The sequence below is a fragment of the Mesoplodon mirus genome (genome assembly GCF_964341445.2).
Source record: "Mesoplodon mirus genome assembly, chromosome: 4".
NCBI classification, from domain to species: domain Eukaryota; kingdom Metazoa; phylum Chordata; class Mammalia; order Artiodactyla; family Ziphiidae; genus Mesoplodon; species Mesoplodon mirus.
In genome coordinates this window covers 67989512-68007522 of record NC_138979.1, presented here as the reverse complement: position 1 = coordinate 68007522, position 18011 = coordinate 67989512, and the positions used below count along the sequence as shown (strand labels likewise).

Below are 18011 nucleotides of genomic sequence, written 5' to 3'. Positions count from 1 at the left end.
CATATCTGCTTTCCAGAACCATTTGTGGAAACCTGATTCCATTCTTTTCAATAATGGGGCTGCTGGATAATGCCATACATTCGGCTCTGTGGGTGCGCATTTTCTTTCAGTGGTGGTTGTTTCCTGGTTCATCTCTGGCTCAGCATTCAGAGGCCTGAGAGTGTGCTTCCAGCACCAGTGGAGGGGGCCCGAGGATGCCTGTGCATGTGGGCGGGGGCTGCGGGTGACCGCAGCGAGGGTGGAGCCATCTGTGGATGACCGCAGCGAGGGTGGAGCCATCTGTGGATGCCCATGGTTCCTGACAGCAGGACTCAGCAAAGTGCTCAGCCAGACACTTATCAGGGATCTTAGAGTGAATGAAAAAAAAACAAAAAACAAAAAACCCAGTCCTGGTTTTTCTGGGCTGCGAACCAGGTGTAGCATTCCCTTCCCAGCTTCTCTCTCTAAAGGACAGGAGGAGCTTGAACTTCCGACAGCAGGAGGCTTCTGTGGCCTGGGGACCCCTGTGGGTAGGGAAGCAGGACTCAGGCCTGGACCTGGCTCTGTGCAGCTAGAATGGGGGACCTCAGGGAGGCCCGTGGAGAGCCTGGGCTGCCACCAGGGGTGGTTGCCACCAGCCTGGCTCTCTGCTCCTACCCAGGTGCCCCTCTGGGCCTCTTCTCTTGGCTGGGTCCCCTCCGGCCACTCCGGCCTTCTCTCTGGTCCAGGAACCACCCCAGACTCACTCCTGCCTTAAGACTTTTGCACTTGATTTTCACTCTGCTCATAAAGCTTTCTCCAGCCATGGGGGCTGTGGGGTCAGCTAGCTGCTCTGTCCCTACTGGTTCCATCACTGTGACCCTAGACACACTGTGATATGATGGCCCCACAGAGTCCTGGGGACTCCCAACCTCAGGGAAGACAGTGAGCATAAGGCCCAGCACCCCTAATCTGCCCCCAGCATGGGGCAGGGTTGGGGACAGTGAGTTCCTGGACCACCAAGACCCTGGGCACAGGCCCTGGCCTCTCAGCCATGTCAAAGTGCCCTTGTCTGACTGAGCCTCAGGTACAGTGGTGTGGGGCCCCAGGGCTTTTTGTCTCAACAGACAGTGTGCTGAACTAGACATGGGCCCTGGTTATCTCCAGACCCCAAGTGTTTGTGCCCTGGGCATGTCCAACCCTTCCCTTCCCCACCTGCACTCAGACACCAAGGCCCAGCTGACCAAAGGTGGAGCTTCTTCAGGGAACACCTGTCTGCCAGTCTATCCAGCCGTCCTTCCATCTAGCCTCTGTGGAAGCCCTACAGGGGTGTGGGACACTGAAGAACAAAATATGCAAGTATCTTGCTGAGGGCAGCTGGTGCCCAAATGTGTCAGTGACCATGGGAGCAGCAGGATGGGACAGACATGGCCATCATGGAAGCCTTTGAGTAAGTGACTGTTATTTTCAAGTCTAAAGGATGAGTAGGTGCTAAAGAGGTGAAGAGGGGGAGAAAAGAACATGCTGACAGCAGGAGCAGTCTGTGCCAAGGCCCTAAGGCTACAGTGGAGGGTGTAGGTGGTGCTGGGCTGCACAGGGCAGGGCTAGGTGTTCAGGGGTAGGAGCCAAGCTGATGGGAAACGTTGATGGTTTTATGAGTGCCTACAAAGAGCAAGATTCCCTTTGTGTTTTGAGAAGGGTCCTCTTGCTGTGGTTGTAAGGCTGCCTGGCTTTGGCAGGTTTAGGGTGGGCCTGGCCCCAGGCTGTTGTCCTGATGGGAAGGGCTGCTTGGTGCAGAGATGGAGTCAGGGTCTGTCTCTTCCCCCTCCCCCTTCCACATCTGTCCCCACCACTTAGTGCTCCCAGTCCTTCCAGAAGGCTCCCGAGACCTTGGCTGGTGTGTCTCTAGATCTGAGTCCTCTGAACACATGGACATGCCATGTCTCCCAGTGAGCTCCTGGGGGGAGGCATCCATGTGGCTGAATTGCCCAAGCCCATCACCCCCCAAGCACACTGTAGATATGTAGTAGGACAAATGGGTAAATGATGGACGGGTGGATGGATGAGTGAATTGATGGATGGAAGTTCTGTGGGAAGCAGGGAGGACAATGGATCAGTCAGACCTGGATTTGAGTCATCTTTCTACCACTTCCTGTCTGTTTTCCCTTGGGCAAATTACTTAATGAGTCTCAGTCTCAGTTTTCTTTAATCTTTAAAATGAGGACTAAACTCATCTGCCTCTGGGTGTTGTGAGTCTCATGTGAAGAAGAGCATACAGTGTGTTGTCAAGTGTCAGATGTCACGTGAGTGCAAACCCATGGAGCAGCAGAAGACCCCTCCCCCCAACACTCGGCACCACCTAGAGGCCAGGCCCCTGGGGTCTGGTACCCACACTCATGGGGGCTGCCGTGTGAGTGTTCAAGGTGAGCTCTCAGAGCACTCTGCGTCCCTTGTGTCATTAAGAGGCATCCAGCCACAAAAGGGACACATACTCCTACTATCAGGGCCAGATTTCTGCCGGCCTACTTGCTCCCGCAGCTTCTGATGTGATAAACAGCCTCCTGGCTTCTGCATCTGAAGTGTTGTTTCTAGGATTAGACTGTAACATGGGGGCCAGGTTGGCCTGAAGGAAAGCTTGGGTTGCAGGTAAGGACACCATGTCTTCAGGCCTCTGGCCTTCTCAGCCTGTAACCCCACTGGCCAAAGGGAGGCCCCACATCCCAAGAAGAAGAGCACGAAGGCGTTGGGAGAAACTAGATGTGAGCAGCAGGGCCTGGCCCCTGGCCCCAAGCCCACTGCTCAGGAGCCGGGTGAAGGAGCATCTCGCTTCTGTCTCTGATAGTGTTTAAAAAATTTTTTTAAATTTATTTTTTTAAACAGCAGGTTCTTATTAGTTATCCATTTTATACATATTAGTGTATATATGTCAATCCCAATCTCCCAATTCATCACATCACCACCACCCCCCTCACCCCGCCACTTTCCCCCCTTGGTGTCCATACGTTTGTTCTCTGCATCAGTGTCTCAATTTCTGCCCTGCAAACCAGTTCATCTGTACCATTTTTCTAGGTTCCACATATATGCGTTAATATATGATATTAGTTTTTCTCTTTCTGAATTACTTCACTCTGTATGACAGTCTCTAGATCCATCCACGTCTCTACAAATGACCCAGTTTCATTCCTTTTTGTGGCTGAGTAATATTTCATTGTATACATGTGTCACATCTTCTTTATCCATTCGTCTGTCGATGGACATTTAGGTTGCTTCCATGACCTGGCTATTGTAAATGGTGCTGCAATGAACATTGGGGTGCTTGTGTCTTTTTGAATTATGGTTTTCTCTGAGTATATGCACAGTAGTGCGATTGCTGGGTCATATGGTAATTCTATTTTTAGATTTTTAAGGAACCTCCATACTGTTCTCCATAGTGGCTGTATCGATTTACATTCCCACCAACAGTTCAAGAGGGTTCCCTTTTCTCCACACCCTCTCCAGCATTTATTCTTTGTAGATTTTTTGATGATGGACATTCTGACTGGTGTGAGATGATCTCTCATTGTAGTTTTGATTTGCCTTTCTCTAATAATGAGTGATGTGGAGCAGCTTTTCATGTGCTTCTTGGCCATCTGTATGTCTTCTTTGGAGAAATGTCTATTTAGGTCTTCTGCCCATTTTTGGATTGGGTTGTTTGTTTTTTGTTTGTTTTTTTAATATGGAGCTGCATGAGCTGTTTATATATTTAGGAAATTAATCCTTTGTCCATTGATTCGTTGGCAAATATTTTCTCCCATTCTGAGGGTTGTCTTTTCATCTTGTTCATAGTTTCCTTTGCTGTGCAAAAGCGTTTAAGTTTCATTAGGTCCCATTTGTTTATATTTGTTTCTATTTCCATTACTCCAGGAGGTGGATCAAAAAAGATCTTGCTGTGATTTATGTCAAAGAGGGTTCTTCCTGTGTTTTTCTCTAAGAGTTTTATAGTGTCCAGTCTTACATTTAGGTCTCGAATCCATTTTGAGTTTATTTTTGTGTATGGTGTTAGGAAGTGTTCTAACTTCATTCTTTTACATGTAGCTGTCCAGTTTTCCCAGCATCACTTATTGAAGAGACTGTCTTTTCTCAATTTTATATCCTTGCCTCCTTTGTCATAGATTAGTTGACCATAGGTGCATGGGTTTCTCTCTGGGCTTTCTATACTGTTCCATTGATCTATATTTCTGTTTTTGTGCCAGTATCATATTGTCTTGATTACTGTAGCTTTGTAGTATAGTCTGAAGTCAGGGAGTCTGATTCCTCCAACTCCGTCTTTTTCCGTCAAGACTCCTTTGGCTGTTTGGGGTCTTTTGTGTCTCCATACAAATTTTAATATTTTTTGTTCTAGCTCTGTAAAAAATGCCATTGGTAATTTGAAAAGGATTGCATTGAATCTGGAGATTCCTTTGGGTAGTTTAGTCATTTTCAGAATATTGATTTTTCCAATCCAAGAACATGGTATATCTCTCTGTCTGTTTATATCATCTTTAATTTCATTCATCAGTGTCTTATAGTTTTCTGCTTACAGGTCTTTTGTCTCCCTACGTAGGTTTATTCCTAGGTATTTTATTCTTTTTGTTGCGATGGCAAATAAGAGTGTTTCCTTAATTTCTCTTTCAGATTTTTCATCATTAGTGTATAGGAATGCGAGAGATTTCTGTACATTAATTTTGTATCCTGCTACTTTACCAAATTCATTGATTAGCTCTAGTAGTTTTCTGGTGGCATCTTTAGGATTCTCTATGTATAATATCATGTAATCTGCATAGAGTGACAGTTTTACTTCTTCTTTTCCAATTTGTATTCCTTTTATTTCTTTTTCTTCTCTGACTGCTGTGGCTAGGATTTCCAAAACTATGTTGAATAATAGTGGTGATAGTGGACATCCTTGTCTTGTTCCTGTCTTAGAGGAAATGCTTTCAGTTTTTCACCATTGAGAATGATGTTTGCTGTGGGTTTGTTGTATATGACCTTTATTATGTTGAGGTAGGTTCCCTCTATGCCCACTTTCTGGAGAGTTATTATCATAATGTGTGTTGAATTTTGTCAAAAGCTTTTTCTGCATCTATTGAGATGATCATATCGTTTTTATTCTTCAATTTGTTAATATGGTGTATCACATTGATTGATTTGCATATATTGAAGAATCCATGCATCCCTGGGATAAATCCCACTTGATCATGGCATATGATCCTTTTAATGTGTTGTTGGAGGCTGCTAGTATTTTGTTGAGGATTTTCACATCTATATTCATGAGTGATATTGGTCTGTAATTTTTTTTGTAGTATCTTTGTCTGGTTTTAGTATCAGGGTGATGATGGCCTCATAGAGTGAGTTTGGGAGTGTTCCTTCCCCTGAAATTTTTTGGAAGAGTTTGAGAAGGATGGGTGTTAGCTCTTCTCTAAATGTTTGATAGAATTCACCTGTGAAGCCATCTGGTCCTCGACTTTTGTTTGTTGGAAGATTTTAAATCACAGTTTCAATTTCATTACTTGTGCTTGATCTGTTCATGTTTTCTATTTCTTCCTGGTTCAGTCTTGGAAGGTTAAACCTTTCTAAGAATTTGTCCATTTCTTCCAGGTTGTTCATTTTCTATTTCTTCCTGGTTCAGTCTTGGAAGGTTATACCTTTCTAAGAATTTGTCCATTTCTTGCAGCTTGTTCATTTTATTGGCATAGAGTGGTTTGTAGTAGTCTCTTAGGATGCTTTGTATTTCTGCAGTGTCTGTTGTAACTTCTCCTTTTTCATTTCTAATTTTATTGATTTCAGTCCTTTCCCTCTTCTTCTTGATGAGACTGGCTAAAGGTTTTTCAATTGTGTTTATCTTCTCAAAGAACCAGCTTTTAGGTTTATTGATCTTTGCTATTGTTTTCTTTGTTTCTACTTCATTTTTTTCTGCTCTGATCTTTATGATTTCTTTCCTTCTGCTAACTTTGGGTTTTCTTTGTTCTTCTTTCTCTGGTTCCTTAGGTGTTAGGTTAGATTGTTTATTTGAGACTTTTCTTGTTTCTTGAGGTAGGCTTGTATTGCTCTAAACTTCCCTTTTAGAACTGATTGTGATACATCTCACAGGTTTTGGATCATCGTGTTTTCATTGTCATTTGTCTCTAGGTATTTTTTGATTTCCTCTTTGATTCCTTCAGTGATCTCTTGGTTATTTAATAACGTATTGTTTAGCTTCCATGTGTTTGTGTTTTTTACATTTTTTCCCTGTAATTCATTTCTAATCTCATAGCATTGTGGTCAGGAAAGATGCTTGATATGATTTCTGTCTTCTTAAATTTACTGAGGCTTGATTTCTGACCCAAGATGTGATCTATCCTGGAGAATGTTCCGTGCACACTTGAGAAGAAAGTGTAATCTGCTCTTTTTGGATGGAATGTCCTATAAATATCAATTAAGTCTACCTGATCTACTGTGTCATTTAAAGCTTGTGTTTCCTTATTTATTTTCATTTTGGATGATCTGTCCATTGGTGTAAGTGAGGTGTTAACATCCCCCACTATTATTGTGTTACTGTTGATGTCCTCTTTTACAGCTGTCAGCAGTTGCCTTATGTATTGAGTTGCTCCTATGTTGGGTGCATATATATTTATAATTGTTATATCTTCTTGGATTGATCCCTTGATCATTATGTAGTGTCCTTCCTTGTCTCTTGTAACATTCTTTATTTTAAAGACTATTTTATCTGATATGAGTATGGCTACTCCAGCTTTCTTTTGATTTCCATTTGCATGGAATATCTTTTTCCCATCCCCTCACTTTCAGTCTGTATGTGTTCCTAGGTCTGAAGTGGGTCTCTTGTAGACAGCATATATATGGGTCTTGTTTTTGTATCCATTCAGTGAGCCTGTGTCTTTTGGTTGGAGCATGTAATCCATTCACGTTTAAGGTAATTTTTGATATGTATGTTCCTATGACCATTTTCTTGATTGTTTTGTGTTTGTTTTTGTAGGTCCTTTTCTCTTGTGTTTCCCACTTGGAGAAGTTCCTTTAGCATTTGTTGTAGAGCTGGTTTGGTGGTGCTGAATTCTCTTAGCTTTTGCTTGTCTGTACAGCTTTTGATTTCTCCATCGAATCTGAATGAGATCCTTGCCAGGTAGAGTAATCTTGGTTGTAGGTTCTTCCCTTTCATCACTTTAAATATGTCATGCCACTCCCTTCTGGCTTGTAGAGTTTCTGCTGAGAAATCAGCTGTTAATCTTATGGGAGTTCCCTTGTATGTTATTTGTCGTTCTTCCCTTGCTGCTTTCAATAATTTTTCTGTGTCTTTAATTTTTGCCAACTTGATTACTATGTGTCTCAGCCTGTTTCTCCTTGCGTTTATCCTGTATGGGACTCTCTGTGCTTTCTGGACTTGGGTGGCTATTTCCCTGCCCATGTTAGGGAAGTTTTTGACTGTAATCTCTTCAAATATTTTCCTAGGTCCTTCCTCTTCTCTCTTCTCCTTCTGGGACCCCTGTAATGCAAATGTTGCATTTAATGTTGTCCCAGAGGTCTCTTCGGCTGTCTTCATTTCTTTGCATTCTTTTTTCTTTATTCTGTTCTGCAGCAGTGAATTCCACCATTCTGTGTTCGAGGTCACTTATCTGTTCTTCTGCCTCAGTTATTCTGCTATTGATTCCTTCTAGTGTATTTTTCATTTCAGTTATTGTATTGTTCATCTCTGTTTGTTTGTTCTTTAATTCTTCTAGGTCTTTTTTAAACATTTTTTGCATCTTTTCAATCTTTGCCTCCATTCTTTTTCCGAGGTCTAAGATCATCTTCACTATCATTATTCTGAATTCTTTTTCTGGAAGGTTGCCTATCTCTACTTCATTTAGTTGTTTTTCTGGGGTTTTATCTTGTTCCTTTATCTGGTACATAGCCCTCTGCCTTTTCATCTTGTTTGTCTTTCTGTGAATGTGGTTTTTGTTCCACAGGCTGCAGGTTTGTAGTTCTTGCTTCTTCTGTCTGCCCTCTGGTGGATGAGGCTCTCTGAGAGGCTTGTGCAAGTTTCCTGATGGGAGGGAAGAGCTGGGTGTTGCTCTGGTGGGCAGAGTTCAGTAAAACTTTAATCCGCTTGTTTGCTGGTGGGTGGGGCTGGGTTCCCTCCCTGTTGGTTGTTTGGCCTGAGGCGACCCAACGCTGGAGCCTACCCAGGCTCTTTGGTGGGGCTAATGGCAGACTCTGGGAGAGCTCACTCCAAGGAGTACTTCCCAGAACTTCTGCTGCCAGTGTCCTTGTCCTCACAGTGAGACACAGCCACCCCACAACTTCTGCAGGAGACCCTCCAACACTAGCAGATAGGTCTGGTTCAGTCTCCTATGGGGTAACTGCTCCTTCCCCTGGGTCCCGATGTGCACACTACTTTGTGTGTGCCCTCCAAGAGTGGAGTCTCTGTTTCACCCAGTCCTGTTGAAGTCCTCCAGTCAAATCCCGCTAGCCTTCAAAATCTGATTCTCTAGAGTTCCTCCTCTCATTGCCGGACCCCCAGGTTGGGAAGCCCAATGTGGGGCTCAGAACCTTCACTCCAGTAGGTGGACTTCTGTGGTATAAGTGTTCTCCAGTTTGTGAGTCACCCATGCAGCAGTTATGGGATTTGATTTTATTGTGAGTCCAGCCCTCCTACCATCTCATTGTGGCTTCTCCTTTGTCTTTGGATGTGGGGTATCTTTTTTTGGTGAGTTCCAGTGTCTTCCTGTCGATGATTGTTCAGCAGTTAGTTGTGATTCTGGTGCTCTCACAAGAGGGAGTGAGAGCATGTCCTTCTACTCCGCCGTCTTGAACCATTCTCTGATAGTGTTTTCTCATCTGCAAATTGAGAAGAAAAACATAGCTCTGGGACTACTGTCTGGATAAAAAGAGACAGTTTGTGCAAATCCCCGACATGGGCCGTGGATCATCACCCAGCAGGTGGCAGCTGAATCAGCTTGGTCGTCATCATCACACTTCCCCTCGATGAGCTCTGACCCTCTCACCGCATGAACCTGGCACTGGCCCAGACACACCACCTTTCCTGTCTCAGTGGACTGACCCCTGGTTTCGTGGCTACTCCAGCTCTGCACACATCCCCTTGTTGCCCCATGGCTACGGAGGTCTTTCAGGGACACAGATCAGGTGGTGTTTCTCCTCTGCTTGGTGTCTTCCCATCACGCTCAGAACAAAGCCCACCCCCACCCTCCACCCCGTGACCTGCAGGCCCATGCAGCCCAGCCCTCTGCCCTTCTGTGCCCCTTGTCTTGGCTGGGTCCCCTCTGGCCACTCCGGCCTTCTCTCTGGTCCAGGAACCACCCCAGACTCACTCCTGCCTTAAGATTTTTGCACTTGATTTTAGCTCTGCTCAGAAAGCTTTCTCCAGCTGGTTATGTGGCTGCCTCCTGGCCACATAGCCCTCAGTCCTGTCTCCTCCTTGAGGGCCTCAGCAGCCACCTTATCTCCTCCCGCCCCTCTGTGCACCTAGCATTCCCGACTCGATGCACCTCTAGGGACCCGACTGCTCTTTCCCTTGGGCCTTGTCACAGAGGTGAGAGTGTGGCTCCCTCCAGATGAGGAGCAGGCTTCTCTCTACCCGCCGTCAAAGCCACGGGTTCCCTAAGTGCAGGTCTTGCCTCTGTGTGTAGCATTCCCGCGGTCTCCCAGCGGCCCTGTGCGTGGGCGAGCCAGAACACACAGGGTGACACTTCTGTTTTCTGAGCTGAGAGTAACTGGTCATCTTGCTGGGATGCAGTGTCTCGCTGCCCACTTTGGGCACTTACAGGGCTATAGCAGGTTTACTCCTGGCCATCCCCTGGGAGGTTTGGTCCTTCCTCTTGATTGATGCAGTGAGCAGGAGAAAAATCACATCTCAGGCCCGGTACCCTTGACCTCTCTCCTCTGCCTGCCTGACCAGCACCAGAAGCTGCCTGGTTTATTTTAGGTGTATTTTCCCCCACTGCCCACATGCCACCCAGGAGCATGGGAACCTACTCTGATTGTCCGCTGCCATAGCCCGGGCACCTGGGGCAGCAAACACATCAGGCATCAGGCAGCTCAGTAAATGCTTGTTGAATGAAAGAATGAACTGTACCCATGACACCAGGCAGCTCATGGAAACCACCTTTAGATCAACGACCTCCTCTGTCTCAAGAGTTTCCCGGAAGGTCACATTTGCTATGGACTGAATTGTGGCCCCACATAAACTTCATGTATTGAAGCCCCAATCCCAGTGAGACTGTATTTGGAGACGGGGCCTTTAAGGAGGCAATTAAGGATAAAGGAGGTCATGAGGGTGGGGACCTGATCCTTATAAGAAGAGGGAGAGAAACCAGGGATGTGTCTGCACAGAGGAAGACCTCGGGAGGACACAGGGAGAAGGTGACCATGGGGGAGCCGAGGAGAGTGGCCTCAGGAGACACCAAACCTCCAACACCTTGATCTTTCACTTCCAGCCTCCAGAACCATGAGTAAATAAATGTCTGTTGTTTAAGTCCCCCAATATTTTGTGATGGTAGCCTTAGCAGACTAATAAAATGTCCAATAACAGATGTGACGTGCAGAAATAGTCCAGCACTAGAGACTCGAAACACACACGGATTTTTCCTTAGAACAACGGTAATAGGAGCATATCTCTGTTTTTGTTTGTTTGTCTGTTTTATTTCAAATCAATTTAAACATTTTTTAAAATTTTTATTAGAGTATAGTTGATTTGCAGTGTTGTGCCAGTTTCATGTGTACAGCAAAGTGAATCAGTTATACATATACATACATATATCCACTCTTTATTAGATTCTTTTCCCGTATAGGCCATTACAGAGTATTGAGTAGAGTTCCTGTGCTATACAGTAGGTTCTTATTAGTTATCTATTTTATATATAGTAGTGTGTATATGTCAATCCCAACTTATTCATCCCCCCGTTATCCCCTGGTAACCGTAAGTTTGTTTTCTACATTTGTGACTCTACTTCTGTTTTGTAAATAAGTTCATTTTGTATCATTTTTTAGTTTTCACATATAAGCAATATCATATATTTGTCTTTCTCTGTCTGACTTACTTCACGCAGTATGACAATCTCTAGGTCCATCTGTGTTGCTGCAGATGGCATTATTTTGTTCTATTTTATGGCTGAGTAATATTCCATTGTATGTATGTACGACATCTTCTTTATCCATTCCTCTGTTGATGGACATTTAGGTTGATTCCATGTCCTGGCTATTGTAAATAGTGCTGCAGCAAACATTGGGGTGCATATATCTTTTCAAATTATGGTTTTCTCTGGGTATATGCCTAGGAGTTAGGATTGCTGGATCTTATAGTAGTTCTATTTTTAGTTTTTTAAGGAACCTCCATACTGTTCTCCATAGTGGCTGTACCACTTTATACTCCCGCCAACAGTGTGGGAGGGTTCCCTTTTCTCCACACCCTCTCCAGCATTTACTGTTTGTAGATTTTTTGATGATGGGCATTCTGACTGGTGTGAGGTGATACCTCATTGTACTTTTGATTTGCATTTCTCTAATAATTAGTGATGTTGAGCATCTTTTCATGTGCTTCTTGACCATCTGTATGTCTTCTTTGTGGAAATGTCTATTTAGGTCTTCTGCCCATTTTTTGATAAGGTTGTTTGTTTTTTTTTTATATTGAGCTGCATGAGCTGTTTGTATATTTTGGAGATTGCTTCGTTTACAAATATTTTATCCCATTCTGAGAATTGTCTTTTTGTTTTGTTTATGGTTTCCTTTGCTGTGCAAAAGCTTTTAAGTTTAATTAGGTCCCATTTGTTAATTCTTGTTTCTGTTTTCATTACTCTAGGAGGTGGATCAAAAAAGATTTTGCTGCAATTTATGTCAAAGAGTGTTCTTTGTTTGAAAAGCAGAAATAGAGACATAGAGGTAGGGAATGGACATATGGATACAGGGAGAGGGGAGGAGGGGTGGGATGAATTGGGAGATTGGGATTGACATATATACACTGCTATGTATAAAATAGATAACTAATGAGAATCTACTGTATAGCACAGGGAACTCTACTCGGTGTTCTGTGGTGACCAAAATGTGAAGGAAATCCGAAGAAGAGGGGATATATGTATACTGTAGCTGATTCACTTTGCTGTACAGCAGAAACTAACACAACATTGTAAAGCAACTATACTCCAATAAATATTAATTTTAAAAAAAGGGGTTTGACCTTGCAGGTTGGGATTGTCCAAAATTGGACACTTTACAGAGGAGCACCATTTATAATTTGCTCTTCCAGGAAAACTGGGCTGTGTGGTTGGCCTGTTTATAAAGGAGATGACATCTATTTAAGTAATGAAATGTCAGCTAGAAACTTCGAGGTTTTAGTAATAAGGTAATATATTAGGTAAATACAGATGGCAATGCTGCCCCCTCTTCAGGCTGTTTCATGTTCACTGGATGGTGGGCCACTTCTGAAGATTCAGTATTTCTAGTGAATGAGCTGTAGGAATAGTTCATGGATTCTAAGATGCACGTTTCCTCCACATTCCATCACCTCTAAAATTGCTGGGAGTCGTGCCCCCGCCCAGGTCCAGGGCTGGTTGTCATGGCCCAGGCTTGTGCACACCTGGTCATGGCAGTTTATGGTGTCACCGTTTTTCATGTGCTGAGTTTGATTTACTGGTTAAAACATCTTCAGAGGGATTACACTTGACCCTGCATTGAAGAGAGATGGTGCTGTGTGCACAGAAGGATGGGGGGCAGAGAGTGGCACTTGGATTTCATCTTAATGGAACAGGTAAGCCTCTTTAAGACATGACTGTGAGTCTACACTTCCTTGCCCACCAGAATCAAGTGCTTTATGTATCCCAAAGAAGGAAGGTCTCTAGAGGTAGATGAGTTTATCGTTCTTTTTTATTGCTGAAATACATAAAAAAAAAAATCAGTCGGCCCACCCTAAGCAATAAAACACCACCCCTCAGCTTGCAGAGGGGTGTCTGCAGCTTGGAATAACATCCCAGAGGCAACTCTGACAGCATCCTCGCTCCTGAGGTGTCAGGACATGGGGCATGATTGATGAAGAATTCCAGGAAATCTTAATTTTCTTTTCATGTTTGCACAAGAGTGATGTTGGAAAGAAACCTCTGTCTAATATAAATGTAGAATAAAAACTAGACGTGCTATAAAAATGTGGGGTCCTAGTTAACCTAGAAGCTTACTTTTGTTCTTAATTTCTTTTACGTTATGTCTAACAATTACAGAAACAGCGATGGTTAATTTTATGTGTCAACCTGGCTAGATCATAGTATCCATACTTTGGTCAAACACATCTGAATGCTGCTGTGAAGGTGTTTTTAAAATGTGATTAACATATAAATCAGTAGACCCTGAGTAAAGCAGATGACCCTCCATGATGTGGGTGGGCCTCATCCAATCAGCTGAAGCCTCAAGAGAACAAACTTAGGTCAGCTTTGGAGGAAGGAATTCTGCCTCCTGACAGCCTTCTGCTTCAAGCTGCAGCATCATCCCTTCCTTGAGTCTCCAGCCTACCAGTCCACCCCGCAGATTTTGGACTTGCCAACCCCCATAATCATGGGAGCCAATTCCTTCAAATCAACCTCTGTTACAGATAGGTAGGTAAATAGAGAGAAAATAGAGACATATAGATAGAGACATAAACACACACACCCTACTGGTTCTGTTTCTCTGGAGAGCCCTGACTAATGCAGAGATTCAGGTTCAGTAAACATGGCCATGGTTCTGTTACCGATCCAAACTTGGGTCTGCTTGCCTATGTGCAGTAAAGCCAATCTACTGACACTGGGTTGTGGTGAAGGAAAATGCAGCATTTATTGCAGGAGCCAAGCAAGGAGTCCGGGCAGCTAATGCTCAAAAAGACCTAAACTCCCCAGTGGGTTTCAGGGAAAGGTTTTTAGAGACTGGGTGAGGGAGGGGGTTGTGGAGTGTGTGATCAGCTTGTGGACATTCTTCTGATTGGTTGGTGGCGAGGGAGTCAACACCATCAACCTTCTGGTTCCAACTGGTCTGGGGTCTATATGCTTGTGGGCAGCATACAGTTAACTTCTTCCACCTGGTAGGGGTTTCATTACCTGCAAAACAGCTCAAAGGACATGGCTCAGAATATTATCTATAGCTCTTGAGGAGGAACTAAAGGTCTTTGACTTTGTTTAATGGCTAAACTATTATTATTTTGGTTTGCTTAACTGTTTCCTTTCTTTCTGCATTTTTTTCACTTCTCTGATTAAATTTACTCTTTGGAAACCAGGGAAGGCCTAAGAAGCTAAGGTTTTTCTGAAGACAAGAGACAGGCAGAGGACATGGGGGTGGAGGGTGTCTATTCAGCAAAGGCCCCATGGGGTCCTGCTCGGTTACAGTCCCTGCTCTGAATCTTGTGGCCTTTTTTTTTCATTAGTTTGGATATCATTAGTTTATTATAAAAGAGAAACATGGAAATTATTTACATGATGAAAGATTTCAGCACTTCAGTGGAATGGGCAGCTAGCTTCACGTGATGCCATTTCAGTAGTGACTTATTTTAGTCAACGTGTTTTCCAAGAATGTCACCATCTCTAAATAAGAAATAATCCTTGTCGTCTAGAACTACTTTGGTGCCTCCATATTCTGGGAGAAGAACTTTATCTCTGACTTTCACACCAGCTGGTTGAATCTCTCCACCCTTTCCTTTAGAGCCCGATCCAACAGCTACTACCGTTGCTTGCAATCCTTTTCCTTGTGATTGTTTTGGAAACATAATGCCTTCTTTGGTTACAGTTTTGGCTGCACTTCTTTCAGCTAATACTCGGTCAAAGAGGGGAAGAAATTTTCTAAATGCCTGTCCTGCCATGACTCCGGTTGCCGCAGTTCGTACTCTGCTCTCTAGCGGCCGCCACAAGGAAGAGACGCTCTTGTTGCATTTTGTGCAGGCTTTCCAAGACTCATCTCAGCCTTCAGTGAAATGTGAATGATGCACCGTCCTCATGGGGTTATCTTGAGGGTTTCGGGAACAAGACTGTTAAAGCATTTGCCCAGGTGCCAGGCTTGGAGAAAGAGGGAAGAGCTCGAAGCTCCATGCAGGGGAAAGCACTTAGCCCCACTGGCTGCGTTCAGAATTCTGTGTGCCCTAGGAGGCTTACCTACGAGAGGTCAAAATATGCCCCACGTTGCCCAGGTGTGCTCTCAACCCCAGTGCTCTGTAAAGGCAGGTGAGGAGGCACCCTCTGTGGGACCTGCCTGGGAGGACATAGGAAGTTAACAGGAATCCCAGCCCACTGTTGTCCCCTCTCAGAAATACTGGAGAGATCAGCCAGTCCATAACTGTGTGTGTCATAGCTTCTCCTCCTCCTACCTCAGGTCTCCCTCACTCTAAAGCCTCTGTGGAGCATAGTAAACCTATCTCCCCCAGGTCGGCTCTCTGGCTGAACCCCTGAGGGTGTCTGAGCCCTATGTTACGATACTGTTCTGAGCAAATGAAGTGAAACCACCGTGGTGCTAAAAACTGCAGTCAGCCCTCCTCCCGCTGAGCGTCTGGTAGACTGGAAACCTCAGGTATCTTGGGAACACCCACTGGCTAGGAGAGGCCCCCAGCAAAGCCTGTGCATGCATCTAGGATGAACTGCGTCCTCCTGTGTTACTCCTCACCCTGGGATGAGGAGAGTGCAGATCTGAATTTGTGTAAATTTCTTTTAGTCCCAAGTTGCTGTTTTCAGGGATAGTCTCTCTTTTTTTTTTTTTTTTTTTGCGGTACACGGGCCTCTCACTGCTGTGGCCTCTCCCGTTGTGGAGCACAGGCTCCAGACGCGCAGGCTCAGCGGCCATGGCTCATGGGCCCAGCCGCTCTGCGGCATGTGGGATCCTCCCGGACCGGGGCACGAACCCGTGTCCCCTGCATCGGCAGGCAGACTCTCAACCACTGCGCCACCAGGGGAGCCCAATAGTCTCATTTTCAGTATGAAAAAAACATAATGAACATAACTAGATTGTATTATCATTTAAAAGATTCATAACAGCAGTATTTTTAATCTTCATTTTTGCAGATCTTTATTCAATATCAGAACAATGACTAAACTCTGGAGAGAAAAGAAATTAGCTGTTATTTCAATGAACCTAAATAACATTGATTTTTATTTTTAAATTAAATCTTGAGTAAATTAATTCATAGATCTGGGTTGCCTATAAACCCTAAGAGAAGCAATAACATTTTATTTACTTGCAGGTTAAAATGGTCTCTCTTCTCATGAAACACTCACTAAAAAAGCCAGAGTAAGGGCTTCCCTGGTGGCGCAGTGGTTGGGAGTCTGCCTGCCGATGCAGGGGACGTGGGTTCGTGCCCTGGGCCGGGAGGATCCCACGTGTCGCAGAGCGGCTGGGCCCGTGAGCCGTGGCCGCTGGGCCTGCGCGTCCGGGGCCTGTGCTCCACGGCGGGAGAGGCCACAGCAGTGAGAGGCCCGCGTACCACAAAAAAAAAAAAAAAAAAGCCAGAGTAGGTTCTTACCCAGGACACCCAGGGAAGGAACATTCCCTAGCCAGTAGGCTAGGGGGAGGAGAGGCTGTTGAAATGATTTCCTGATTTCCATTACTCAGATGTAAGTTCCATGAAGGCAGGGTTTCTTTTTTGGTTTGTGTTCACTGCTCCATCCCCAGCCTTTAGAACAATGCCAGCTAGCACTTAGTAGGTGCTTAATAAATATTTGGTGAATGAATGAAGCAATCATTTATCATTTATAGTTTTCTCCCATCCCCCCCATCATATACCAGTAACAATGGGCACTCAACAAAAATAGGAAGTGACCATTTTATATTAGAATAGGTGTGTATATCATTGGGATTATTACATTGCCTTGTGCATGGTGAAATAGAGTTATTAAATAATCTCTTTAAAGGTCTAGCTGTCAGTGTAAAGTTACTTTGCCAGATATTAAGGCATACCACAAATCTCTAGTGATTAAAAATTGTGGTCTTGTGCAAGTACAGACAAATGGACCCACAGCATAGAAGAAGGAGCTCAGAAACAGACTTCCATAGGACAGGAGCTTAATATACATTAAGGTGGAACCACAGATCAATAAGGAAAGTTTCTATATAGAAACTCTCCATAGAGGGAAATTTGAATATAGAGAAAAAGGAAACTGGATCTATACCAAACACCACATACAGAGGTTAAAAAGACTTAAATGTGAAAGATAAAATTATAAAGTTAATTGAAGAAGGTTTAGCTGTAGGAAGGACTTAAATGAACCTGATGAGCACAAATTATAAGGCAAAAAAAAAGAAAGAATTTGATCACATCAGAATTAAGAATTTCTGTTCAATGAAGGTCACCTTGGATAGCACCCACAGTCAGATGACATTCTGGGGGGAATCTCACCAATTTCAAGGAACAATATGCAGGGAACTCTTCCAAATCAACAGAAACCAAGAAAAGCCCAGATGGAAAAAAGGGCAAAGTATCTATTCAGGCATTTTACAGGACAGGAAAATCACAAGGTTAAAAGCAAAGGAAAGATGCTCCAAATCATTTTTAATCAGAGAAGCATGCATTGGAGGGCAGCTGAATGGCCTTCTGTAAGTGACAGGGAAATGGCAGTAAGCCTTCCACTGGTAGCTCTGGTCAGGAAAACAGGAAGACTTAAGAAAATGACACCTCCCTCCCCCTTCCAGAACTGTGATTTAATGACAGAGAATGAGCAGGAAACGTGTCATTCTGTTCATAAGAGGCAGAGAGAAGAGTAGGGATGCTTTCTAGGAAGAAGGCAACAGTGGACCATGGAGGGGTAATGGAGGACGGTAAGCAGAGAGGCCAGGGAGACTAGGGCAGTCAGGAGGTGACCCTCTGTCCCAAGGGGAGCCGTGGAGGCTGGAGGAAAGGGAGATGTTGGCCTTGGTCTCCTCCAGGACCCCCGCAGCCCAGCAGCTCCCATGCCCCCTCCACTCCTGGTTGGTGACCCTGGTGGGTAACAGCCACCACCAAGCCAGAATCAGCCCAGAGGGTGGGAACTGAAGTGACTGAAGTCCCCGATGGATGCAGGCAGGGAAAGAGGACAGATCCTACCCCAGTTTATCAGAAAGGGCGTCCCTGGCTCTTC

At 44.5% G+C, this 18011-nt stretch overlaps 1 protein-coding gene across 1 annotated transcript; it reads right to left on the bottom strand.

The window, feature by feature from the left end:
* Nucleotides 1-14464: 14464 nt before the first annotated feature.
* Nucleotides 14465-14773, bottom strand: LOC309802819 (10 kDa heat shock protein, mitochondrial-like; the record flags this gene model as incomplete). The annotated part of the gene is made up of 1 exon (XM_082618712.1): nt 14465-14773. One exon carries the CDS (start codon nt 14771-14773, stop codon nt 14465-14467), a length of 309 nt encoding a protein of 102 aa, XP_082474838.1.
* Between the last annotated feature and the right edge of the window lie 3238 nt (nt 14774-18011).